Below are 26221 nucleotides of genomic sequence, written 5' to 3'. Positions count from 1 at the left end.
CCTTGGTGGGGAAATAAAACAATAATTTGGTCACTCAATCCCCGGCTGTTTGTGTGTCGGACGTCGCTGTGCGCAAATTGTCTGCCGCGTTTCGCCCGCGAAACATAAAGCCAATTCGCTTTACAGTATACTCTGTGAGGCGCTTTGAGACGTTTCGACGAAGACATAAAGCCGCTGAATCAACTGCAATGGTTATTAGTGGTATTATTGTCACATCATTGCCTGAGTGTAAAAAAAAGAATAATGAAAGCAACACACACACAGAAAAAAAAATCCCCGCACTGACATTTACTGTCCGACTGAGCAGGTGGTCACACAGTGGAAATAAGTTGGAGAGAGAGAGAGAGATGAACAGGTCTCAGTTTGGAAACCAATGAGCTGATGCGTTGTCGTCACATGAATTGTCAGTTGAGTGAGTAACTGAATGTGGTTAAACACTACACCGGATCAGACTCCGGAACAGCTCCACGTTGAACCAGAAAAGAGCTGTGGTTTCTCGTGTTGCTGTGTGTTTGATGGGCTCCAGACCTGAGGCACTGAGCAGCAGCTGAGAGCATTGCCCAGAGAGGGACAGAGAGGGACAGAGAGGGAGAGGGGAGACGCCACTCCAACTCCAACTCCACTCCACTCCACTGTTGGAAGGAAAAATGTTCTCTCGCAAGAAAAAGGAATTGACGAAAACGCATTCAATATCTAAGAAAAACAGAACAGGAAGTCCTATACCACACAGCACATCAGTGAGTTGCAAAGCGTCCGCTGTTTGGATTGGAATGTAGTTACTGTTATTGAGATCGCCCTCTGGGTGGTGGGGGCTGTGACCACTGTGGTGCAGCTCTCTGGCCATCACACACTCACTGTGTGTGTCCCGACAGCTTCAGCTCAACCCCAGAGACGGTTCAGCCAAATCCCATCCAATTCATGATTTGACAGAGCATCCAAAGAGGGAGAGGAGAGGAGAGGGGGGAGTGAGGGGCTGGTGGGTGGGTGGGTGGGTGGTGGGTGGTGGGTGTGGGGGGAGAGAAGGAATTATTTTATGTACAGTATATTTATTTCTTTAAAACAACTTTGCCTTTTTTTTGTGTCGTGAAATTAGATTCTTTTAGTATTTCTTTCCCCCAAACAAATTCATTTATTTTAATAGAGTAATAACAAGAGAAGTTTTTTTTTTTTTTGGGGGGGGGGTGGGGTTGACCCCTATAGCCACCCTCAAACCCCTTATACCCCTCAGTCTCCCCCCAAAAAAGATTAATAGAGTAATAACGAGAGGTTTTTTTCGGAGAGGTCGACCCATCTCCCCTCTTCAAACTCTTTACATCCCCATCCTACCACCACCAACAACTCCCACCACCCCCCCCTACCCCAAACCTCCCCCCCTGCCCACAAATATTGGGGGGAAGGATGCTGAACAAACGACGAGGTGGGAAGAACAATTACAGCCCTTACTCTGTGGGGCTGAGAGGCAAGAAGTCCAAATCTAAGTGTGTTTTGGACGTGTTCCCGAGCCGGCCCAAGGTATGGCTGACGGTAGGTAGACAGGAAACCAATGTTTGTTACTGTGTATGTACCGGATCATGTATGTTCTGTTTAACGTATCTCAGAAGGTTGCGGGTTCAAGCTGCTCTCCCCCGACCCCCCCGCCCACCCACCCCCACCGCCCCCGCCTCCTCAGGAAGACTTTGATCGTTCAGTCTGGGTCAGGTTGACGCTCCGAGTTCAGTGACGGGAATGTGTGGGGGTGGTGTGTGGGGGTGGTGGTGTGTGTGTGTGTGTGTGTGTGTGCGCGAGCGCGTGTAGGTGAGGGGTGAGGTGGGGGGGTGTGGGGGCACTGCGTTATCAGAGGTGTTGTCCTGTCCTTCACGGTGGGACGTTTTAAAACCGAGCTGCCGTCTATGTCCTGTTCAGGTGGTTGTCAAGATGATACTATTGGAAAAGCAAAGGGAGTTTCATCTCTGTCTCTCTCTCCCGGTGTCCTGGCCAACAATCCCCCCAACCCGCCCGCCCGCCACCCCCCCACCCGCCCGCCACCCCCCCACCCAGATAAAATCGCTCGCTCGCTCACTTTACGGCTGTTTGTGGGACGTTGCTGTGCGCAAATTGGCTGCTGTTTTTCACCCACAAAATGTACATTCTTTATAGTTGACGGGCAATTAGCCTTTGAGGCGCTTTGAGATATTTGAATGATGAAGGCACTGTGTCAATGCACTATTCTTATTATTATTACTGTTGTTATTATTATAAAAGCTGTAATAAACGTGCTGAACATGTGCTAGCAGTAAGTTCAGTGAAAGTCTATCCCCATGTGACACGTTTACAAACCACTACACTTAAACAATCGTAAGATCTAACGCAGCAATAAAAATAATCAAAGGCTTTTGGTTACGTAAGGATAAACGATGTGGGATTGTTTACAACAGCTCGGTCAATAGATTGTGTTCATTAATAAATTGCGTTACCAGAGGCCTAAAATTCCACCTGTTCTCAGCCTGCGAAGCCATTTTGTCTGAGTGTTCAGGTCCCTAAAGAATTGTGTAAAAAAAACTCTAAATAAATAAAAAATAGAAACCTCTTCCTTCCAAATTTACAAATTTACTTTTAAATTCGTTGTGAGAAGCCGTGTAGGAAAAACACAGCTTTTAACAATTGGTAAGTTAAGAAATCTTTAAAATTAGAGCCAGGACATTTAGGAGTGAAATAAGGGGTCATTTTTCACCCAAAGTTGGGAATCTGGAACTTTCTCCCTCCCACAAAAGGCTGTGGATTCTGACTGGATCCATTCACGTTGTCCAGACTCAGGTGCATTAGATGTGTGTTAGATCAGGGGATTAAGGGACATGAGGTAAAGGCGGGTAATTGGACTTGAGGTACAGATCAGCCATTGTCTTGTAGAATAACGGAACAGGCTCGAGGGGCTGAATGGCCTCCTCCTGTTCCTATGTTTGTATGAAACACCACAGCGTTAAGAACAAATTGTGTTTTTTTGGAATGGCTTTCCTCGATCGGTGTGGGGGGAAGGGGAGAGAAGGCGGGGAGGAGAAGAAGGGGGGATGAAGGGGAGAAAAGGGGGGTGGTGGCTGAGGGGGGAGAAGAGGAGGGGGGAGAAGGTGGTGGGGGAGAGAAGACGGGGAGGGAGGATGTAGGAGAGCGACTCGAGTACACCTCAGCATGATGTTGTGGTGAGATGTTGATCACAGGATGGACACCTCACCACTACATCGCCCTGAGATACCCTGGCAAACGGGCAGTACGAATGTGAGAACAGGAAGCTGAGATGTTATAGTGTAGATGGTAGACAAAGCCAAAGTTTTCACAGAAATACGTGCGGCTTTTGACGTCTCTTAAAGGAAAAATTTGTTTTTTTTAACCGCAATCACCTTGTTTCATTATTAAGAGGGTGTAGTCGGCGAGAATTAGGGTGTTTAAAGAAGGGAACAGATTTCAGGGGATTTACTTCCCCCCCCCCCTCCTAAAAAAGAAAAAGGGAGAAATGATACACTCTCACACACTCACTCTCACACACTCACTCTCACACACTCACTCACACTCACACTCTCACACACTCACACACACATACAGTAAATGTCTATAGTTCGAAGTAGAATGTTCCCGGTAAATTACACTCTTACTGTTAATCAACAACAAAACCACTAACGAGAACCGTGTGAACACTGACAGCCATAAATTGGATAGTGAGGGGCGTGAGGATGGAGGAGGCAGAGAGTTGGTCAGGCTCTGAGGAACACACCCAGAATCTCTGAGCTCCTCAGTCAGGCCGGGGAGGTGAGGGGTTTAATCCCTGCCTGGCCTCACACTCACTGTCAGCCACCGCGGCAGCGATTCCCTGAGCTGATCTGGTCACCAGGCTCAGGAGACTGACCGACCAAAATTACACTTTCTCTTGTTTTGGGGTATTTTGGTTACTTTTGTTCATTTTATCCAAACGAGACATGGCAGCGAGAGAGAGGGCTGGGGGTGGGGTGGGAGCAGAGAGAGAGACAGAAACACCGAGAAAGAGAGAGACAGAGAGAGACGGAGAGATGGAGGCAGGGAGAGAAAGACGCAGAGAGAGCTGGAGACAGAGAGAGGGAGATGGAAACAGAGGAAGAGAGAGATTGGGTGGAGAGAGAGAGAGCGAGAGGAAGAGAGGAGTTGTGGGGTGGCGGGTGGGGGGCTGGGGGGAGCAGGGAGACAGAGAGAAACAGTATGACAAGCTGTCAGGTGTGGTCCTTCGCAGCTGTGAGTGTGGTTGACTGTAGCACAGGGTGAGAGTGCGTCACACACATCCCCATGAGGACAGGAGCTGGGTGTAACCCTCTCTGCAGAAACTCCGACATCAGGGAAGTCACGGCATTCCTTGGCCCCTTCCCCGTGTTAATGAACACTTTGCCCTCGAAGCACAGTCACTACACTTTACTGTAACTGCCGTGACATCCTCCCGAGTGAAAAGCAAGGATCGTATTCGTGTTGAGAGCCTTGATATTCCTCATTTGATACAATGGCCATCACACCAAAAAACATCTCAAAGCCCTTCAAAGAGAACCTTCGGCGAGTGTAGTGACTGTGCACTCTGTGGGTGAAACTCGGTAGCCAATTTGCGCACAGCAATGTCCCACCAACAACCGTGACGTGAATGACCTATTTTATCGGGGGGATTCCTGGCCAAGTCACTAGGCGACTGAGAGAGAAACTCCCTCCTCTTTTGAGCAGGGCACAGGCAGGGAATGAGGTTTAATGTCTCATCCAAAGGACGGCATCTCTGACAATAATAATAATAATAATAATAATAATAATCCTTGCAGTTGACCCAGCCCCTTATCACGTCTTTGGGACGTCTCAAAGCACTTCACAGGATACACTGTAAAGTGTAGTGACTGTATATTTTGTGGGTGAAACGGCGCTCTCCGTCCCAGCACAACACTGGAGCGTCAGCCTAGACTGTGAGCTCAAAGTCCATGATGTGGGTGGGAGTGGGGCTGGGGGGCTTGAACCCACAATCCTCTGACACAGTTTCCCCGCTCTGTGGCTGGGACTCGAGCCGTTTTCTGTGTTGTCGGTCGGTCATGTCTCCAGTCTTACCTCTGGTTTGTTTGTGTCTGTGTGTGTGTGTGTGTTTCTGTGTGTGTGTGTGTTTCTGTGTGTGTGTGTTTCTGTGTGTGTGTGTGCCTGTTTGTGTGTGTCAGGAACTCCCTCGGAAGGACCAGTCGGAGTCGCCGCTGGTTCCGAGCTCGGCTACGGCGGACGTGGCCACAGGGAATGCCTCGCGACTGAGCAGCAGCCCGAGTGGGGTCAGTACCTTGAAGAGACCCACCACCCTGAGCCGTCACTCCAGCGCTGCCGGCTTCTCGATGCCCATCACGGGGACCTGGGGCTACAGTAAAGGCTATAAGTCCTCTCCCACCTCCAACCCTGACAGCTACGAGGTGCCTGACGTGGAGGACATCCCCCAGTTGCTGCACCACGTGAGCAGATTCTCCGAGGCTGTGGAGAAGCTGAAGGACATAGTATTGGGAGAAGGTAAGTGTGGAGAGAGCCTTGAACGGTCAGCCGGGTATCTGACACAGACACAAACAGAAACCCGTCACCGTGACCAGCCGGGTGTCTGACACACACAGAAACCCGTCACCTTGACCAGCCGAGTGTTTGACACACACGGAAACCCGTCACCGTGACCCGGCGGGTGTCTGACACAAACAGAAACCCGTCACCGTGACCGGCCGGGTGTCTGACACAAACAGAAACCCGTCACCGTGACCGGCCGGGTGTCTGACACACACGGAAACCCCGTCACCGTGACCAGCCGGGTGTCTGACACACACGGAAACCCGTCACCGTGACCAGCCGGGTGTTTGACACACACGGAAACCCGTCACCGTGACCAGCCGGGTGTCTGACACACACGGAAACCCGTCACTGTTCATTAGAGTTTCCAAACCATACTAAGAGTTCCATATATTTCTGCCACCCACACATGGGAATTTCCCTATGTGTTTCGTGTGTGTGTGTGTGTGTGGAATGAACAGCATATTCTCTCCCTGGGGGGTCATTTCTCAGTCTGTACACCCAGTTGGTGGGGGTGGGAATTGGTCCTCTCCTCATTTACGGGATGGTGAAGGAGCACAGTTGTCGTAGTTTGGGAAGGGTTTGGTCTAGGCTGGGTGGGGGAGGTATGTGGGGTTGGGGGGGCATGTGGATGGGGGCTGAATGGGAGAGTCTTCTTGTTGCAGTTGTTTCGGGGAATCTTTCCCCTTGACATCAGCCCCGAACTTGCGTGTCGGAGCAGGTTGGTGATGAGGTGGTAATCATGCTCCCCGCAGCTGGCAGCATTGCATCCAATTATTTCTGAAAAATAGGCTCCAGACGTCACTGTCTCAGTTTCAGTTCCTTGAATGAAATGTAAATCGCTTCATAGGATATACCGTGAAGTGCAGTGTCCGTATTTTGCGGGCGAAACGCGACAGCCAATTGTGCACCAGTAGCGACAGTTGTGGAGTGAGTGACTCATTTTGTTTGGGAGATTGTTGGCCAGGACACTTGTTGGGAGAGAGAGAGAACCTCCCTCCTCTTTTCTAATATTACCTCCGGATCTTTAATATCCACCTGTACAAGCAGACGGGGAGCTCAGATTAATGTCTCATCTGAAGGACGGTGTCTCTGACAGTTCAAACCCCCCCCCCCCTCCCACTCCCCCCCCCAGCGCTGTATTGGAGTGTCAGCTTAGACTGTGTGATTCCAAGTCCCGATGTGGGGGCTTGAACCTACAACCTTCTGTCTCAGAGGAGAGCGCGAGAGAGAGAGAGCGCTACCCACTGAGCCAGTCTGGCACACAGTGGTGCTCTTGCCTACAGTGTGGTGTCATACACTGTCAGTCTGTCGCTCAGTTGGTCGGACTGTTGCTTTGTGAATCAGGAAGTTATGTTACATGGAGCCGTTATAGCTCCGTATTGGAGGGACATTGTCAAAGGTGCCGTCCATTAGATGAGATGGTGAACTGAGGTGAGTGTTAAAGATCCTGTTGGATGGGTGGGAGGGAGGGAGGTGGGGGGGGGGGGTCTGTCCTGGGCTTTCCGAGCGAGAGGGACAGGGATATGAGGGACAGAGCGATAGTGCCAGTGGGAGGGGTAGGGGGACAGATCGCACAGCTCGCTCTGAGAGAGACGCTCAGTCGGTTTGAGCACGATGGGCCGAATGGCCTCTTTTTGACTGAACAGGAACATTGAGAGATGTTTGTGTTTCCTGCCTGGAAGTGGTTTAGTAAATTAAGGTGTGAAAAGAGAGAGAGCGAGAGAGGACTTAAGCTTCCAACCCACAAAACCCTTTCTCTCTCTCTCTCTCTCTCTCTCACCCTCCCTTCCTTCTAGCTGATGGTTTCCTTACAGCTCGAGAGTGAGCTTGAGAGTGAGCCCGCGAGGGAAAAACAGCAACTTGCACAACACTGACCTTCAGCTTCCTGTTCTGTAGCTCGTGGCTCACCGCACACAGACAGGAAATGTGCCCCATTGGCTCCTCTCGCTCGCTTACACACCCAGAGATAAATCTTTCTAACGCAATCTCCTTCTGCACCCACTCCCCTTCCTCCCCTCCCCCCTTCCCCAGGCTTATCCCTGGGGTTTGAACCCTTCCAGTCCTCATAATCCTTGCATTTGACCCAGTGCCTTATCACGTCGTTAAGACGTCTCAAAGCGCTTCATAGGATACACTGTAAAGTCTAGTGACTGTGTATTTTGCGGACGAAACGAGGCAGCCAATTGGCGCACAGCAGCGTCCCCACAAACAGCTGTGGATTATCACTAATTTGTTTTTTGAAAGGGATTACTACCCCCGGAAAGTGATCCACCAACTGATCAACAACTGGTTTCCTACCGACTGCTGGGTAAACAGGAGTAAGGAAACTGGCTGCCGCGGTTGCCCACATAAACACAGTCACTACACTTCACAGAGAAATAAAAGATTGTTGAGGGCTTTGAGATGTCTGGAGGGGGGGAAGGCGTTGTGGCAAAGGGAGGGCTAAGGAGAACACAGGAAGACTGGCGTGAGTGAGGCCGATGGGGCGGGAGACATAGGGAAGGCCATTTGGGGAACATCTCCTTCCCGTGGAACAGGACAAATGTCCCATCAGCTGATCAGCAGGACACCAACAACCATCATCATCATTGCCGTGCCCATGACAACTACATGTTTCCTCTCTGTGTACGGTCGGGCGGGCGTGAGTCAGCAGCAGGCCTGTGACATTCAGCCCTTATCTCAGTGCTGGCTCCTGCTTCCTGCCTCTGCTCTGTCCTCAGCTCCCTGTCCAAGGCCTTCCTCTATCCCTCCGCCTCGCCCTCTTCCCTTCCCACCTTCCCCATCTTCGGGTCTTCGTGCCTGAAGACCTTCCTCTTTGACTTGTGTGCACAGTCACCTCCCCTGCTCCCCCCACAGCCCCCCGGGTGCTCCGCTCCTGTCAAACACTCTGAGATGCTGTCCTGCGTGAGGGTAGATTATTAGATAGACCTTAGATTGCTATTTGTTAGGTCAGGGTATTGAGGGATATGGGGCAAGGAGAGGACTGCACTTGAGGTACAGACCAGCCGTGATCTTATAAAGTAGCTGAATAGCTTCTCCTGTTCCTATCTGGGGGTCGCTGCGAAAATACAAGTTGTTGTTGTTGTGCCGGGCAGCGTTCCCGAAAACTGGAGCAACGTACAGGAGAGCGGGGTGGGGGGTGTGTGTGGGCTGTGTGCAGAGGGGAGTGGGGGGTTTAGGGTGGGCAGCGAGGGGAGGGGTTGCTGCGGAGAAGGTTTCAGGCATGGATCTCTCCCCTTTATCTGTTACTGAAACGTTTAGCCTTTTGAGTTTCGAGGGTGATTTAAAGCTTTGTCAATAGCAGGAAGTCCTGGCGTGAACACACAGCGCAGTGATAGAGAGCGTGTCAGTGATGGGGTTGTGTGTGAGAGTGCATGAAACTCCGCCACTGCTCACCCCTCAGGCCCCCAAACCCTCACCCACACATTCGTCACCTCAAGGCTCGATTACGGGAACCCTCTCCTCATCGGCCTTCCCAACTCTTCCCTTCACACACTGCAGATCATCCAAAACTCTGCAGCTCATGTACTCTAACGCACCAGGCTCCGTGACCCCATCACTCCCACCCTCGCCCGACCCCATCACTCCCACCCTCGCCCGACCCCATCACCCCCACCCTCGCCCAACTCCACTGGCTCTCCATTCCCCCAGAGGATCGAGTTCAAGATCCTCGTCCTCACCTTTAAGGCCATCCATGTCCTCGCCCCCTCTACCTTTCTGACCTCGTGATTCCCTACCAACCTGCCCGCTCCCTCCGTTCACCGGGCTCCGGTCTGCTCCATGTCTCCCGCCCGACCTGCCCTACCATCGGTGGCCGGGCTTTTAGCCTCTCTGCCCCACACTCTGGAACTCCTTCCCGTGGTCCCTTTGCCTCGCTTCCTCCCTCACCTCCTTCAAGGAGGGTCTTAAGACCCTTCTCTTCAACCGTGCCTTTGGTCTCCCTCCACCTCTCTGCCTTCCCTCACCCCTACCACCCCCTCCCCCCGGCTGGGACCCCGACACCTGACTGTTCAGCGCTTTGGGACATCCTTCCGACGTGAAAGGCGCTCTATAAATGTCATTTTGTTGTTGTTGTTGCGTATGTGAGTGCGTATTCGGGTGCATGTGGCGTGAGTATGTGTGTGCATGTATGTCGTGTGTGGTGGTGGGGGGGTGGGGGGTGGCGGAGCAATTGTACCAAACACTTTTTAAGAAGAAAGTTCTCTCCTTTTAGCTATAATTTTGCCCACCAAATTATAAACATTTGCCCTACAAATATACAGTCGCTCCATTTCACTGTAATTCCTGTGAAGCGCTCTGAGACGTCCTCCCGATGTGATGAGGCGCTGAACCAAATGCAAGATGTTATTTACAAGGATTATTATTATTGTTACGATCAATAACTTCAGCAACTGACCCGGTGATTGAGAGTCCACTGGCCTGTCGATCCTTGGCTTTGAGCTTTTTCTGGCTCAAAATCTGCCGTCTTCCTCCACCAGTCTTCCCAACTCCCCCNTCTGTACCTCATTCCCCTCTCTCTACCTCACTCCCCCCTCTGTACTCCCCCCTCTCTCTCTACAACCTCCACCCTCTTTCTTTGAGATGTCTCAACGACATGATAAGGCGCTATATCAGAAGCAAGGATTACAATATATATATGTATATGTGTATATGTGTGTGTGTATATCTGTATATATACGAGCAGCTGCTCTGTGTGTGGGGATGAGCTGGTGATTGGGGGGGGGGTGGAGGGGGGATAAGCGATCAGCTCGCAATGACAACACTTCCTGTCTGGTAGCTATTTTCGCTACAGCCGGGTTTCCTGTTTATCCTCCAGTTCTCGATTGCCGAGGCTCGGTCTCGGGCTGGTGGCAGCTCAGATAAGGCCACGCGCCGGCCCAGGCCAACAGCAGCCTTTTGCTGGGAGCCAGGAACCCGGGGCTGGGAAACAGTAAAGGAAACGATTGAGAGTTTCAGTCAATCGTTTAATTCAGGGTTTGGACCAGAGACACAGGAAGCCACTCCCTTCCTCCGGCCGTCGCTGTGTGTTTAGTGAATTTTTTATGATGTTGTCCTCGTTGAGATGTTGGTTGACGCCGCCTCCGCACCCCCACCGTCTCCTCGCAGCTCCTCCCTCTCCTCACAGCCCCACCCCCTCCTCTCAGCACAGTCCCACCCCTCGCCGCTCAGCCCCGCCTCTCGCCGCCCTGTTCTCTTTGGCCGGACACCTGCCTGTGGTCCTCTTGGAGTCGGGCATCTCGAACCGTCTCAAGAGTCGATCGCTTTAACGCATTGAGCGGGCCTACGTGACGGTGACTAGATAACCAAGCGGGACAGGGGTGGGCGACTGATGTGGTCGCCACCGAATAACTGTCGGGCAGCGTTTTGAGATGTCCTCCCGATGCGATGAGACGCCATAAAAAAATGGCAAGTCCTTTCATGTTTGTTTTAGTCGAGTAAACAACTTGTCGCCAGAGCGAGAGCGAGCGAGAAAAGAGAGAGAGCGAGAGAGAGAGAGAGAGACCGAACGCGGGAGAGAGAGAGAGCGCGAGAAAGAGAGTCAGTTGTTAGCAGTGAGGTTGGCTGATGTGCACAGTGATCTTTCTGCCTTCCTCTTTAGCAAACCTCATCCTGTGTGCTCTTGTTTCCTGCCTCTAACCAACCCCCAGAAAACGCGTTGTACCGTTCCACTTATTCGAGCGCTCCGAGACGCGAGCCTTTCGGGTCACCCCTGGGAACCATAAGAATTGCTAGACCACCCGAAGAAGACCAAGTTCCATCCGGTTCACCTCCCGCCCGCCTCGCCTGGCAGTCGCTTGACGTGTCCCGAACCCCTCGTTTACACTGTACCCCCAAATATTGCAATATTGCCCCCCCGCCCCAGTCACAGGGTCCGAACTCCGTCACCGGGTTATGAACCAAAAAAAGCCCCACCCTCTGTAACTCCATCGCCCAGTCCCCCTCGTCTCACCCCCTCCCGTTGCCTCCTTCAAGATCCTCCTCTTCAACCTCGTCTTCGGTCACCCTCCTACCCTTACCCCCCCTGCCCTCCACTCCTCCTGATCCCCCCTCACCCCGCCCCCCCCCCCAGCTCGGGTGCAAACCCTTCATTGCCCAGCGCCTTGGGGACACAGGAATACAGGAGGAGGCCATTCAGCCCCTCAAGCCTGGTTCCGCCATTCTATTAGGTCATAGCTGATCTGTACCCCCAACCTCCAACGTGAAGGGCACTGTGTAAATGCCATTTGTTGTTGCTGTTGTTGCTGTTGTCGTCGTCACAGCTGTTAACCTGTGACCTTCTCTTCTCCGCGATGACAGAGGAAGAGGAATCTCGGCGGCCGGTGGCACATGAGGCGTTGGGGGAGGTGCTGTGGGTGCTGAGGCAGATTATCGGCAAATACCCTCTGCTCAACACGGTGGAAACGCTGACGGCAGCCGGCACTCTGATATCCAAAGTCAAAGGTACCGGCCACAGCAGCGAGTGTGTGACTCTCTCTCTCTCGCAGCCACACACCGTCACCTGCTGATTCTTATTCCTCTCGGTCTCCTCTCACTCGCCTCGTACCCCATCTCACCCGTCCGCAGCTCGGGTGCAAGCCCCCCATTGTCCAGCACCTCGGGACGTCCTCTCCCAACGTGAAAGGCAGGAGCTGTGGAAATGCAATTTGTTGTCGCTGTTACTGATGCTCCAGTGCAGTGCTGGGAGGTGGGGGGGGCGCGGGGGGCCGGGGGGGGGGGGGGTGTGGTTGGGAGCGGTTTGGGGGTGGGGGCAGCGCTTCCCAGAGAACCAGAGAGATTCACAGCACAGAGATGCCATTCGGCCCACACTACACACACACACACTGCCACCCCCCCCCCCCCCACACACACACATGCCCACACATTGCCCCCCCACACACACATACCCTCACAGCTGTCTCCTCCTCCCCTCAGGCTTTCACTATGAATCCAGCAACGAAGCTGATAAACTGGACTTTGACAAAACGATCGAGACGATAGCGGTGGCTTTCAGCAGCAAGTGAGTGACAGCCACGGGTACAATCGCTCGCTTCACAGCCGCTGTGTGCAAATAGGCTGCTGCGTTCATCACAAATACACAGTCACACACCTGCGCACACACACGCAGGCACGTGTACACACACACACAGGCATACGCGCACACACAGACACACACCCACACGCACACAGACCTCCTGATATCTCGCTGACACCATGTGTGCGCGGAGGCTGCTTCCTGTTGGAGGGGACGATGGGAAGGACAAGTTTTCAGAGCTATGGAGTGGGGTTGATTTGGCTCTTTTCAGAGCTGCACAGACACGATGGGCCGAATGGCCTCCTTCTGCGCCGTATAATCCTATGATTCTGTAATTCTGCAACGGGTCTCGGCTCGAGTCTGACCCTGTAACTGTAACTCCTCTCTCTGGCCGCAGTGTGTCGGATTTCCTCATGGGAGAGATGGACAGCAGCACATTACTGTCTCTGCCGCCAGCAGACAAAAGCAGGGTGAGTCTGGCCCATACCGTACATGCCACACACCGCACACGCAACACACTGCACACACGTTACACGTGTGACTGCGACACATTGAGGCTGAGGGGAGAGACAGAGAGAGATGTCTAGGCTCAGCGTGTCACACCACTATCTTACTACAACAACAACATTACATTTACACGGCGCCTTTCACGTCAGGAGAATGTCCCAAGGTGCTGGACGGTCAAGGATTTGGACGCGAGCTGGGGGTTGGGGTCTTAAAAATCTAACATAAATATATTCTTTATTTCATTTCCGCTTCATTCAGACGCCATTTCCTTCCCCGGTGTTCCTCAAAAACAAAACCGGCTTCAGATTCGGCCTGAATTAAACTAATTTCTGCCCCGTATAAAACATTAAGAACAGAAACCTGTTAACCCTTTATACTGGAATGTTACTTTGGGTTGAGTCCCTATTTCAGGAACCGATACTAAAAGCCAAATTAAGACTGAGTCAAAGAATTTGCATCAATTCTTTGGTTAACATTTAAGTTGAGATTGCCCCCCTAGGCTGTGACTAGGTGGAATTTTGGGCCTCAGGGTGGGAGGTGGTTGGGGTGGGGGTTGGGGGGTGGGTGGGGGGAGTTGAAGGTGTGCTGTGTCTGTCCCCCACTTTGACAGCTAGTGTCTCGGGCTCTCGCTCTTGCTCCCTCACTGATGGAGCGTGACTGTCTGTTGGTTTCAGTCCATGGAGAATCTGTGCGGTGGGATCACAGCTGACATGATGCCGGCCAGAGAGGAGCTGAGTTACTTGGGTAATAATAATAATAATAACCGGTAACTGTGTGTCTGTGTACATGGACTTGTGTCCCTCCCTGTGTCTGTATATCTGTCCCTGTATCTGCACTGCTCTGTACTGACCTGTGTAAGGAGACTCTCTGTGCTGTGTGCTGTGCTAACCTGTGTTGGGCTGGGCTGGTCTGCTGTGGGCTGCTCTGTGCTGGGCTGCTCTGTACTGTGCTGGGCTGTGCCTTGGGACGTCCTCCCGACGTGAAAGGCGCTCTATAAATGGAATCTTGTTGTTGTTGTGCTGCTCTGTGCTGTGTTGTGCTGGGCTGCTCTGTGCTGACCTGGGCTGTGTTGTGTTGACCTGGGCTGCTCTGGGCTGTGCTGGGCTGTGCTGCTCTGGGCTGGGCTGTGCTGGGCTGTGCTGGGCTGTGCTGCTCTGGGCTGGGCTGGGCTGCTCTGGGCTGGGCTGTGCTGCTCTGGGCTGGGCTGTGCTGGGCTGTGCTGCTCTGGGCTGGGCTGGGCTGCTCTGTGCTGTGTTGTGCTGGGCTGCTCTGTGCTGACCTGGGCTGTGTTGTGCTGACCTGGGCTGCTCTGGGCTGTGCTGGGCTGTGCTGCTCTGGGCTGGGCTGTGCTGGGCTGTGCTGCTCTGGGCTGGGCTGTGCTGGGCTGGGCTGGGCTGTGCTGGGCTGTGCTGCTCTGGGCTGTGCTGGGCTGCTCTGGGCTGGGATGGGCTGACCTGCTGTGTGCTGGTCTACAGGGAGCATGTCTGCGGAGGAGGTGGACATCATGCTGCAGAGGTCGGAAGGGGGTGTGGAGGCTGCCCTACAATATGCGAAGACCATCTCCAAGTACTTGAAGGACCTGATCTATTACCTGGAGAAGAGGACGGTTTTGGGTGAGGCTGTCCTACATTCACGTTCAACATGGCCTCCACATCCAGAGACGTTCCCCAAATTACAGCCTCCCATTTCCTCGGTTATACCCCCATTCCCTCGGTTTCGCCCACAAAATACACAGTCACTACACTTTACACCACATTCTGTGAAGCGCTTTGAGATTTCTCGTAGACATGATAAGGCGCTATATCAAATGCCAGGATTATTATTATTATATTACTATATAATTACTGATTTACAGAGATGGAGTTTGCCAAAGGCCTGACCAAACTGATCCACACATGTCGGCCTCTCATCGCACAGGAGGTACGTCCCCTGCCCCCCTCCTCCCCGTGGCTCCCGTACCCCGGTGGAGGGTGATTACCGGGAGCGAGGAGGGCATTACCGGGAGCGAGGAGGGGGTATTACCGGGAGCGAGGAGGGGGTATTACCGGGAGCGGGGAGGGGGTATTACCGGGAGCGAGGAGGGGGTATTACCGGGAGTGAGGAGGGGGTATTACCGGGAGCGAGAAGGGGGTATTACCGGGAGCGAGAAGGGGGGATTACCGGGAGCGAGAAGGGGGGATTACCGGGAGCGAGGAGGGAGGATTACCGGGAGCGAGGAGGGGGGATTACCGGGAGCGAGGAGGGGGGATTACCGGGAGCGAGGAGGGGGGATTACCGGGAGCGAGGAGGGGGGATTACCGGGAGCGAGGAGGGGGGATTACCGGGAGCGAGGAGGGGGGATTACCGGGAGCGAGGGCGGGGGCTGTTGATGACTGACGGTGACGAGCTGTCTCTCCGCAGTGCCATGTGCCGTTCCAGTCCATCTACTCGTTGGCCTTGGAGCAGGACCTGGAACATGGAAACAGTATGATGCAAACTGCCATCATCCTGCAGAACCAGACCTTCCTACAGGTCAGTCAGCGCTTCCCCCACCGCCCCTCCCCTCATCTCCCCTCCCCCCCTCCCCCACCCCCTCACCACCACTTCTTTCCCCTCCCATCTTCCCCTCTCCCCTCCTTTCGCTCCCCGGTAATCAACTCTCTCTTCCACCAACTCCCCCCGCCCCCATCTCCCTGTCTCGCCCACTATCCTCCTCCCCCTCATCTCCTCCTCCCCCCTCCCATCCACCACCCCCCCTCCCATCCCCATGCTCTCCACCCATCTCCAGTTGACGCCATGACATGGCGTACTGATTGCCGTGTTGGGCTGTTGTTGGTGTTTAACAGCCGTTGACTATGAGACGACTGGAACATGAGAAACGCAGGAAAGAGATCAAAGACCAATGGCACCGAGCGCAGAGGAAGCTGGTGAGTGAGCCAGCGAGAGTGGGGAGGGGGAGGGCAGTGAGGGTGGGGGTGGGGAACAGCGAGGGTGGGGGTGGGGGCAGCGAGAGCGGTGGGGGGAGCAGCGAGGGCGGGGGGCAGCGAGGGTGGACAGCGCTCGGACACCCACCACCCCAAAAGAATTATCATTATTGTAATTATTTTCCGCAGCACTTTAATACCATCAACTTCCAAACTAGGAATTCTGCACAATTCAGGTTAAATCACACCACCACCACCACAACAACTTGCATTTCCCCAGTGCCCCCTCACGCAGGGCAGTGTCCCAGAGAGCTTGAGAATGGCAGAGCGCGACACCGAGCCGGGGGGGAGGGGGCAGGTGACCCTAGGCCATGTCAAAGAGGAAGGTCTTCAGGTGCGACCTGAAGATGGGGAAGGAGGAACGGAGGCAAGGCGGAGGGATAGATGGAGTAACTACAAGTGTTTCACATTAGGACCGGTCTTGTGGGTTTGTGGTTCAGGCTGAGGTTGGGGCCTGGGCTGTGGGTTGGGGCCTGGGCTGTGGGTTGGGGCCTGGGCTATGGGTTGGGGCCTGAGCTATGGGTTGGGGCCTGGGCTGTGGGTTGGGGCCTGGGCTGTGGGTTGGGGCCTGGGCTGTGGGTTGGGGCCTGGGCTGTGGGTTGGGGCCTGAGTTATGGGTTGGGGCCTGGGCTATGGGTTGGGGCCTGGGCTATGGGTTGGGGCCTGGGCTATAGGTTGGGGCCTGGGCTATAGGTTGGGGCCTGAGTTATGGGTTGGGGCCTGGGCTGTGGGTTGGGCTAACAGTGAATCTGTTTTGCAGCAAGAGGCAGAGTCGAACCTGAAGAAGGCCCGTCAGGCCTACTTGCAGCGCTCGGACGAGCACGAAAAAGCCAAGCAGCTGACGGTGAAGGCCGAGGAGGATGTCCACGGCACCAGCAGCAGCAACGCCAGCAAAGCCTTGGACAAGAGGCGGCGCATGGAGGACGAGGCTCGCAACAAGGTAGTGTGAGCCAGTGGCCCCCCAACACCCACCCCCCAACCGCCCCCCGACACCAGCTCCCCGACCCCGGCCCCCAACCCCGGCCCCCCGACACCGACACCAGACCTCCAACCCCGGCCCCCCAACTCCGGCCCACCAATACCAGACCCCCCCAACACCAGCTTTGGCCCTGACTGTTGCGCATTGAGGATCATTATTTCAATAATTGTGACTGATTAGCTGTTATTGATTGATGATCGGGAGCGGTGATTGGTGGTGATTATTAATGATTGTCTCGGGGCCCAGGCGGAGGAGGCCGAGGCTACGTACCGCACGTGTATCGCTGACGCCAAGACCCAGAAGCAGGAGCTGGAGGACGTGAAGGTGAACGTGTTGCGGCAGCTCCAGGAGGTCATCAAACAGAGCGACCAGATCCTCAAATCAGTACGTGAGGAAGGCCTCGGGGTTAACAACAACAGCAGTAGCTGTGACATTTACACCGAGCCCTTGCACGTCGGGAGGACGCCCCAAGGCGCTGGACGTGAAAGATAATGCGTCCCAAGAGGATTTGGACCTGAGCTGGGTTTGGGATCAGGGAGGGTCAGAGGGTGGCCAAAGGCGCGACCGAAGAGGAGGGCCTTGAAGGAGGCAGAGGAGGGAGCGAGGTGGAGGGCTGCGGAACGGAGTTCAGGGGGTGGGGGCAGAGAGGCTGAAGGCCTGACTGCTGATGGTGGCCATTTGGAAATCTTCACAGTGTTGTTGTTGTTGTTGTTGTGCACAGGCCTCCATCTCTTACTACCAGATCATGCACATGCAGACGGCCCCACTCCCGGTTCACTTCCAGACTCTGTGTGAGAGCAGTAAGCTGTACGACCCCGGGCAGCAATACGCCTCCTACGTGCGGGGTCTGCAGATGGAAGCCGAGTCAGAGGCGCAGTATGACTTTGAACCGTAAGTACCTCTCCTCCCCCACCCCCACCCCCACTCCCCCACTCCCCAGGGACACGACACGTCACCCTTTCTGTCTCCCGGCCGGCTCCGAGTGAGTGAGTGAGTGAGTGAGAGAGAGAGAGGAGGCGAGACTTTTATCATCGCTCCGTGTGTGTGTGTGTGTAACAATAATGATAATGTGTTGACTCAATCCACGACTGTTTGTGGGACACTGCTGTGCGCAACTGACTAACCGTGTTTCGCCCACAAAATACACAGTCACCACACGTTACAGTATAATAATAATAATACTCGCATTTGATACAGGGTCTTATCACGCCTTTCGAGACGTCTCAAAGCGCTTCACAGAATATACTGTATTATAAGTGTAGTGACTGTGTGTTTTGGTGGCCAAAGGCACACAAAATATATCCTGCGAAGCGCTTTCGGACGTTTCAATAACCTGATAAGGCGCTGTGTCAAATGCAAGGATCATTATTATTGTTGTTATTATAAAACGGTTCACGAATCTGCAAGTGGTTCGCTCTCCCCTCACTCTCTCAGTCGGCCTGTTGATGAGTCTTTAAACCTCTCTCTCTCTCTCTCCGCAGTTCTCCCCATTTCCGCACCCGAAAAGGCAGCTTCGGTTCTCACGACTTTGCCTCCAACAGCTCGAGTGCAGAGCTGCACTCCCAGTCCTCCGTGGAAGAGCCCGGAAGCCCAACTTCCAAAGCCTCCAGCGCTCTCGCTGAGCGACGAGGTGAGTGTTTCACTGAGTGCAGACACTGCCTGTTATTGACTCTCCCCCTACCCCAAACACCCCCCCTCGCCCCCTACACACACACCTGGGGGAGTGTGAGAGGCTCGCTCAATAACCAGATCAATGGGGAGCTCTGTCTGTCTGTCTCTCTCGCTCTCTCTCTTAGGAACAGGAGGAGGCCATTCAGCCCTCGAGCCTGTTCCTTCATTCTATAAGATCATGGCTGATCTGTATCTCAACTCCCATTACCCGCCTTTGCCCCACATCCCTGGACACCCTGACCTGACAAACATCTAATCCACCTCAGTCAATTGATCAGTAACCGCAGCATTTCGGAGGAGGGAGAGAGTTCCACATTTCCTGTGTGTGTGTGTGTGTATATAGAGGGACTTCCTGATTTCACTCCTAAATAGTCTGACTCTAATTTAAGATAAGATGATGCCCCTTTCTGCTGGATTTCCCCCGAGAGGAGCGAGTTTCTGTGTAGCTACCCTATCGAATCCCTTTATCATTCTAAACACCTCAATTAGATTTGAAACCTTCTAAACTCATAGGAATTCTGAGACCCGGTGGACGGATCCATCTCTCCTGTTACTTCACGATTCGCTGCGATGTTGAAACAAACCTTAACCGTTTGAGGCACTCGTGAGTGAGAAGCCACCAATCCAGGCCGGGGAGGGTTTGCGAAATCTCAAATGTTTTTTGTTGGTTTAAAAGAAAATGTTTTGAGGAAATGGTTTGGAGGCGACCGCTGTGTGGTCAAACGGCCAAGAGCAGGGTCTTGGCACTAGTTCCCGTCCCCCACCCCCACCCCCCTTCCAACCCTGAGTCGAATGGACGCAGCCCATTTCAGGTCCCGTGACTTCACTGAGGTGTGAAGTGGGCAGAGAAGGGGCTCCTGACCTCGGGCAGTGGGTGGTCCGTGTGACTGCACTGCCCACCCTTCGCTCTGCCACTTGTGAAAGCTGCTCTAGCCTACAGTGCGGTAGAGTTCGAATTGGGGGTCAGTGACAAGGTGGGGGGTTCAGTGGGGTCTGAATCCCCAGTGACTTTTGCTGATCTTCTCTCTTATCTTCAGGAGTCCGAGGGCACCAGCTCCACAAGTCATGGCCCACCACCATGACGGAGACGGATGGGGTCGGAGGTGGCAGCTCCCTGGACTCCCCTTCGTCTGCCGCAGGTGGGCAACTCAATCCCCAGAGAGGAATCAACCAGTGGGACAGGGTGGCCATGGGGGTGGGTGGGGGTGGGTGTGTGGGGCTGAGGGTGTTCTGGAGGTACTTCAAAGGGACTTCTGCATCCAAACCAATCTGTATAAAACACCTGCGTCTTTCCCTGTGTTCTCCTGTCCCCCAGTGGAGTGGAGATGAACTGCTGGGTCCTGGTCGAACAATAATAATAATAATCTTTGCATTTGATAAAGCGCCTTATCACATCTTCGCGCGACGTCTCAAAGAGCTTCTCACTGTGAAGTGCAGTGACTGTATGTTTTGTGGGGCGAAACGTAGCAGCCAATGGATCAGCTTCACTTCCCCTGTGTTGCTCTGCGGGTGGAGTTTAAATTTTGCCGGCAATTAAAGGAGCCACATTTCCCCCGCGTTTGATTCGAGAGATTAAAATATATGTATATATATTAACACAAGGGTTTTTTTATTTGGGGGTTCACGAGAATAATAACAATAATAATGTTTTTTTTATTTTGCCTGCACCAAATGACTGAAACCATTCGAATCCCAGGAGATTTTTCTCGGAAACTGCCGAGAATCCCCTCGTCTGGCACCATCTCATTCCCGGAGGAGTCGGCTGATAAGGACGGGAGCTCCTCCTCCTTTGAGCAAAGTAAGCGACTCGGAACTTAATTATAATATTAATAACAATGATTATAATAATAACAATCCCCGCATTTGGTTCAGGGCCTTTCACATTCGAGAGGACATCTCAAAGCGCTTCCCGGGATACACTGTAAAGTGTTGTGACTGTATAGACGAACTGATTGCGCACGTCCCCACAAACAACCGTGACGATCCAATACTAATACTTCTTGCATCTGGTAAAGCGCCTTATCTGATCGGAAAACCTGTGCACAAAGCGCTTCACAGGATTTACTGTGAAATGGAGTGACTGTGTATTTATGGGCAGCCCAATTGACACACAGCACCTTCCCAGAAACAGCCATGAAATGGCCAATGGCCCACATGGAGGTTGTGTGTTGAGCCAGTGTTGAAGGCGGTGTTGTCGTCGTTGTTGCTCAGTAGCTGCTCTCTCTCGCCCTCTCTCTCTGGAGCAGGTATCAATGGGATGGCTCCCGAGATGGCTGTACCCACCGGTCCCTTCAGGAACGTTCGTCTGTCCAGAGCGGCTCAGACACATCGCCTCAAGAAACTGCGCACACCGTCAAAGTGCCGCGAGTGTGACAGCTACGTTTACTTTCAGGGAGCGGAGTGTGAGGAGGTGGGTGAGATGTGATTGATGGTGGTGGGGGTGCGGTGGGGGGGGGGGAGAAGAGAAGAGAATGGGAAAACAGATAGAGACAAGAGAGAGAGTTCCAGAGAGCTGGGGCAGAGTGGCTGGAGGTGAGGCGCTGTGGGGAGGAGGGATGAGGGAGGGTGTTGGAGAGGTTGGGGGGGAAATAGTGGGGGGTTTGGGGTGGGGATGGATGGGGGAGAGGTGGGTGTGGGGTGGGATTTGGGGAGCTGGGGTGTTGTGGGGGGCCGGGGGTGTTGGAGAAGTGGGGGGTGGGGGGGAAATAGGTGGTGGGGTATGGGGTGTGGATGGATGGGTGGGCGCAGTGGGGGGGTGCGTGGAGTTGGGGGAGGGGGAGAGTGAGGCTGCCGAAGCCATTGGCTCCGTGTTAACGTGAGCCCTGTCTGCGCCCGCAGTGTAATCTCGCCTGCCACAGGAAGTGTCTGGAGACATTGGCCATTCAATGCGGCCACAAGAAGCTCCAGAGGAAGCTGCAGTTGTTTGGTAGAGAGTTCGCTCGTTCAGCCCAGGACAGCAGCGATGGCATCCCCTTCATCATCAAGAAGTGTATCTCCGAGATCGAGAGCCGAGCCCTGCACACCAAGGTAACCCTTACACTCACTCACTCGCCCACTCACCCGCCAACTCACACCCGCTCACACTCACCTGCTAACACACACTCACTCGCCGACGCACACCCACTCAGACTCACTCACCAACATAAACTCACCCACCAACACACACTCACCAACTCTGACCCCTGCTCGCTTGTTCCCCAGGGAATCTACCGTGTAAATGGGGTGAAGACCCGAGTGGAGAAGCTGTGTCAGGCCTTTGAGAATGGGAAGGAGCTGGTGGAGCTGTCCCAGGCCTCTCCTCACGACATCAGTAACGTCCTCAAGCTGTACCTGCGGCAGGTAAACACACACCTGACCTCGGGCCGTGTGGCAAACAGCCACCGTGATCACCTGCACTCCACGGCCTGGGAACACCTGGGAAACGCTCTCAGCCATCCTGACGTGATGGAGTCACTGACCATCAACAACTTAATAATAAGCCTTGCATTTGACACAGCGCCTTATCACGTCTTCGAGACGTCTCAAAGCGCTTCACAGAATATACCGTAAAGTGTAGTGACTTTGGATTTGAATGGACCAGCTGTAAGATGGCAACATCCAGGAGTTAGTTCACAATGTAAAGTTAACCAAAATAAAAAGCAATATCATTAGTTTTAATTCTAAAACAAGTTAACATATGAAATTTCTACACAACTTGTCGCACCAGCCCAATTATTGCCCCTGCATCTAATAATAATAACAATCCTTGCATTTGATATAGCGCTTTATCACGTTTTCGAGACGTCTCGAAGAGCTTCACAGAATATACTGTAAAGTGAATTGAGTGTATATTGTGCGGACGAAATGCGGCAGCCAATTGCGCACAGCAGCGTCCCCACAAACAGCCGTGGATTGAGTGATCAAATTGTTTGTGGGTGAGGGATATAACAAGTGGATTCCTGTTTACTGCCGGTAAACAGAGACGTGTGTGTGTGTGTGGGTGATGTGTGTGTTTGTGTGTGGAGTAAGTTACTTGCCTAAGGTTTGACCCACCCGGGAATCAAACCCAGTTCCTCTCGCTTGCGAGGCGAGTGCTCTAACCACTAAGTTACAGGGAATCCACACACAACTTGCATGTTACACAGCGCCATGCATGCAGGACAGTGTCTGAGATCAGACACCGAGCGAGGGCAGAATGTAGAGGCTCATACGTGTTGGATAAGAATAAGAATGCTAAATTGTGAGCTGAAGGCAGCCTGGCACATGTGTGTGATGTTCTCTCACAGCTCCCAGAGCCTCTCATGCTCTTCCGCCTCTACCATGACCTGATGGGCCTGGCCAAGGAGAGCAAGCAGGGGACCGGGGAGGGCCACAAGGCCAAGGGACTCGAGATCGTGGACAAGGGCCCGCAGACGGACAAGGAGGTCGTGGCCATCGTGTCCAGGCTGAAGGACCTTCTCCAGGATCTGCCGTCAGCCAACAAGGCCACCTTGCGCTACATCATCGGGCACCTCAGCAAGTCAGTGCGGGATCTCTCGCTAACAGCACCTTACAATGACACAGAGAAAGAGGGCGGAGAGAGTCAGGGAGAGAGAGAGGGGGTTGGGGGGGGTGGGCTGGGAGGAGAGGGGGGAGAGAGAGAGAGAGAAGTGGGGGAAGGTTTTGTCAGTGTATCACACCAGACAGTGCAATTACAGTGTCCTTCACACGGGGCAGCTTCTCTGAGCGCTTAACAGTGGCGGAGCCCGAGGCACAGACTGTGTTATTACAACAGCCTCACACTTTACACATGGAAATGTCTCCCAGCGCAGCCCCACACAGACAGAACATGGCCCAGCGCCTGGGGGGAGATGGGGGCATGGGGAGGGTGGGGGATAGGATTCGGTGCCTCTCCTGATAACTATCGTCCTCTCACCCTCCCATTGGGCCAGTGGCCTTTGACCTGACCTTTAAGGTGAAGTTAGTGAGCGGGTTGGGGGGGTGGGGGGGTTGGGGGGATGAGGAGATTGCCATGTGTAACCAACATGTCTCTGTCACCCTCAGGATCGCAGAGCTGGAGCAGAGCAACAAGATGTCGTCCAGTAACCTGGGCATTGTCTTTGGGCCAACACTGATGAGACCCAGACCCACAGAGGCCACCGTCTCGCTCTCCTCCCTGGTTGACTACCCTCACCAGGCTCGCATCCTCGAGCTCCTCATTGTCTTCTACACCACCATCTTCGAGGTGAAGGAGAGAGAGTTGGCCACGACCCCCGGGGGCCAAAGCGACAGCTCGGAGCAAAAGAGCCCGAGTGAGGGTTACAGCGAGGTGAGACGGGGGGGTGGGGGGCAGGAGGGGATTGAGGAGGTGAGGGTTCATGTAGGTTTTACGTATGAACCTTACTTCTGTTGAGTTGGTGTTTGTGGGGTCGGGATCAAGGATATGGGGCAAAGGCGGGTAATTGGAGTTGAGATACAGATCAGCCGTGAGCGAAGAGAATGGGCTCGAGGGGCTGAATGTTTCCTATGTACCAACTGGTTTCATTGAGTCACTCACTGACTGGTTTAGTTGGTGTGGGTGAGTGGGTTGGGGGGGGGATGCGGTGGGGGTGGGGGGAGAAGGCAGGGGAGTGAGAGCTCCAGCACAGCCGAATGGCCTCCTTTGTTGGTGTAAGAACCTTTGTTCAAACGTTAGTAGTCTGTACTCTGAGCTGCGGTGACTGATCTGATCTCGCGGTCACTCTCCAGGCCGACTCCTCACCAGCTCCAACACAATCAGCCGCTGACTCGCCGGGTCTGGACAAGGCGTCCGAGTTTCCCAGAGACAGACTGTCCTCCATCGACAGGGTGGACCCTCAGTGTGGTAAGATAGCACCCCCCACCCCCACACACCCCATCCCCCTCCATACACATCCCCCTCCATACACATACAGCTCCCCCCACACCCTCCCAATGTACATACAGCCCCCCTCATACACATACACACAAACAGCCCCCACCCCAATACACGTGCCCTTCCCCCCGCACCCCCCCCGGCTCTTTATCACATCATTGAGATGTCTCAAAGTGCTTCCCAGAATACACTGTAAAGTGTAGTGACTGTTTGAAACTTTGCTTGCTCTACTTTTCCCAGGAAACTCTCAGGGATCAGAGCGATCGTTGGGGTCCCGGGAACGCTCTCTGGACTCGGACTCGGAGTTGGACGACGCAGCCTCGGAAAGCGGAGTGTCTGGGCCGGGATCGGGAGCGAGGGTCCGGGGGGCTGAGCAGACCAGCGTGAGCAGCACGGACGGTGTGGAGGAAGAGGAGGAGGAGGAAGAGGCTGTTACCGGAAACCTACAGGATCCCGACTCGGATCCCGATCTGTCACAGACTGAGGATCATCCCGGAAACTCCGGCCTCGGGGGCGATGGGGGGGAGAGCGAGGGGCTCCCAGGAGACCCCCAGGGCTCCAGCCCCACCCCTGCCCTGGTGGAGTCTAACACCAACCAATCGAACAATGTCCGGCACCTGGAAACATAGACTGTTCTACTCTGGAAATCAGGAATTTGTCTGGTGGGACATCGGGATTGGGATGTGCAGTGGGGAGTGGATTCGTAAGGAGATCACGACAGGAAAAGCCTATTTGGTTCCCGGGTTAAATCCGGTGTCGTAAGAATTCTCAGCAATTCAATGACACCTTAATTTTTTGTACACCCCCCCCACCCACAAACACCCCCACTCCCCCCACACACGCACACACCACCCACATACACACACTCACTCACTGTGCGGGCTTTTTGGGGATTATTATTTGGGGAGGGATTTTTTTTATGGGAAAACATTTGTTCTGTGTAACAGCGATTTATATAAATAATATTTTTTTCTGTGTGTGCGTCTGAGTGTTTGTGTCTGTCTGTGCCTCTGTGTGTAAGTGCTTGTGGGTGCATCTGTGTGTGTTTCTAAACATACGTGTGTGTATATCGTGTGTGAGCGCTTTTGAGACGCTATCCCACATGAGGGACATTATATAAATACAAGTTGTTGTAAGTTTGTGTGTGTGTGCGCGTTTGTGTGTGTGTATGTAAATGTGTGTGTATTTGTGCAAGTTTGTGTGTGTGTGTGTAAGTGTTTGTGTGTCTGTCTATGCACTGAGATGGATGAGGAAATTGCTCACCTCACCATCGCCTAGCTCTACTTTTGCATTTGTTCTTTGGTTTGGGAGAGGAAAGCAGAAATGGATTATTATTTTCCTGATATTATATTACTGGCCTGTTTAATAATGGATGCGTCTTGTCATTTATTCTGCACAGGCATTGTTACCAGCCGAGGCGCATTCCACACAGCCGTTCACAGTGACAATATCACACCAATCACCTGCAACAATTTACATTTATACACACAGGGTGGGAATGTCTCAAGCCTGCACTGTAGAGTTTAGTGACTGTGTGTTTCGTGGGCAAACACGGCAGCCAATTTGCACACAGCAAACGCATCAGGTGAATGATAATTTTATCGGTGGTGGTGGGGGGCGGAAACGGGGATTGTCGGCCAGGACACAGAGAGAGAGAGAAACTCTGCTCTTTTTGAGTC

At 53.5% G+C, this 26221-nt stretch overlaps 1 protein-coding gene across 3 annotated transcripts; it reads left to right on the top strand.

Moving 5' to 3' along the window:
• Positions 1 to 462: 462 nt before the first annotated feature.
• LOC103189924 (rho GTPase-activating protein 45) lies at positions 463 to 25533 on the top strand. 3 transcript variants are annotated; one of them, XM_042342820.1, is made up of 23 exons: positions 463 to 737; positions 5178 to 5511; positions 11857 to 12000; positions 12472 to 12556; positions 12969 to 13041; positions 13753 to 13822; positions 14554 to 14691; positions 14934 to 14998; positions 15479 to 15589; positions 15904 to 15984; positions 16802 to 16981; positions 17267 to 17404; positions 17742 to 17911; positions 18502 to 18650; positions 19729 to 19830; positions 20388 to 20489; positions 20938 to 21101; positions 21530 to 21718; positions 21893 to 22030; positions 22957 to 23189; positions 23714 to 23978; positions 24398 to 24512; positions 24783 to 25533. In XM_042342820.1, the coding sequence occupies exons 1-23, from the start codon at positions 648 to 650 to the stop codon at positions 25169 to 25171; spliced, it is 3525 nt and encodes a 1174-aa protein (XP_042198754.1). In that variant the 5' UTR covers positions 463 to 647; the 3' UTR covers positions 25172 to 25533. The 3 variants fall into 3 exon arrangements, with proteins under 3 accessions (XP_042198754.1, XP_042198753.1, XP_042198752.1); XM_042342819.1 differs by lacking the exon at positions 463 to 737 and adding an exon at positions 1379 to 1512; XM_042342818.1 differs by lacking the exon at positions 463 to 737 and adding an exon at positions 1379 to 1524.
• The last annotated feature ends 688 nt before the right edge of the window (positions 25534 to 26221 follow it).

This window comes from Callorhinchus milii, unplaced genomic scaffold (genome assembly GCF_018977255.1).
Source record: "Callorhinchus milii isolate IMCB2004 unplaced genomic scaffold, IMCB_Cmil_1.0 Scaffold21, whole genome shotgun sequence".
Classification (NCBI taxonomy): Eukaryota; Metazoa; Chordata; class Chondrichthyes; order Chimaeriformes; family Callorhinchidae; genus Callorhinchus; species Callorhinchus milii.
Note: the sequence above shows the minus strand (reverse complement) of the source record. Positions and strands in the feature narration are given on the sequence as shown.

Coding starts and splice junctions, on each gene's coding strand:
- LOC103189924 (XM_042342818.1), top strand. CDS start 1,399: ATGCTGAACAAACGACGAGGTGGGAAGAACAATTACAGCCCTTACTCT. Junction 15,590..15,903: donor AGAACCAGACCTTCCTACAG/GTCAGTCAGCGC, acceptor GGTGTTTAACAG/CCGTTGACTATGAGACGACT. Junction 17,912..18,501: donor GCGCAGTATGACTTTGAACC/GTAAGTACCTCT, acceptor CTCTCTCCGCAG/TTCTCCCCATTTCCGCACCC.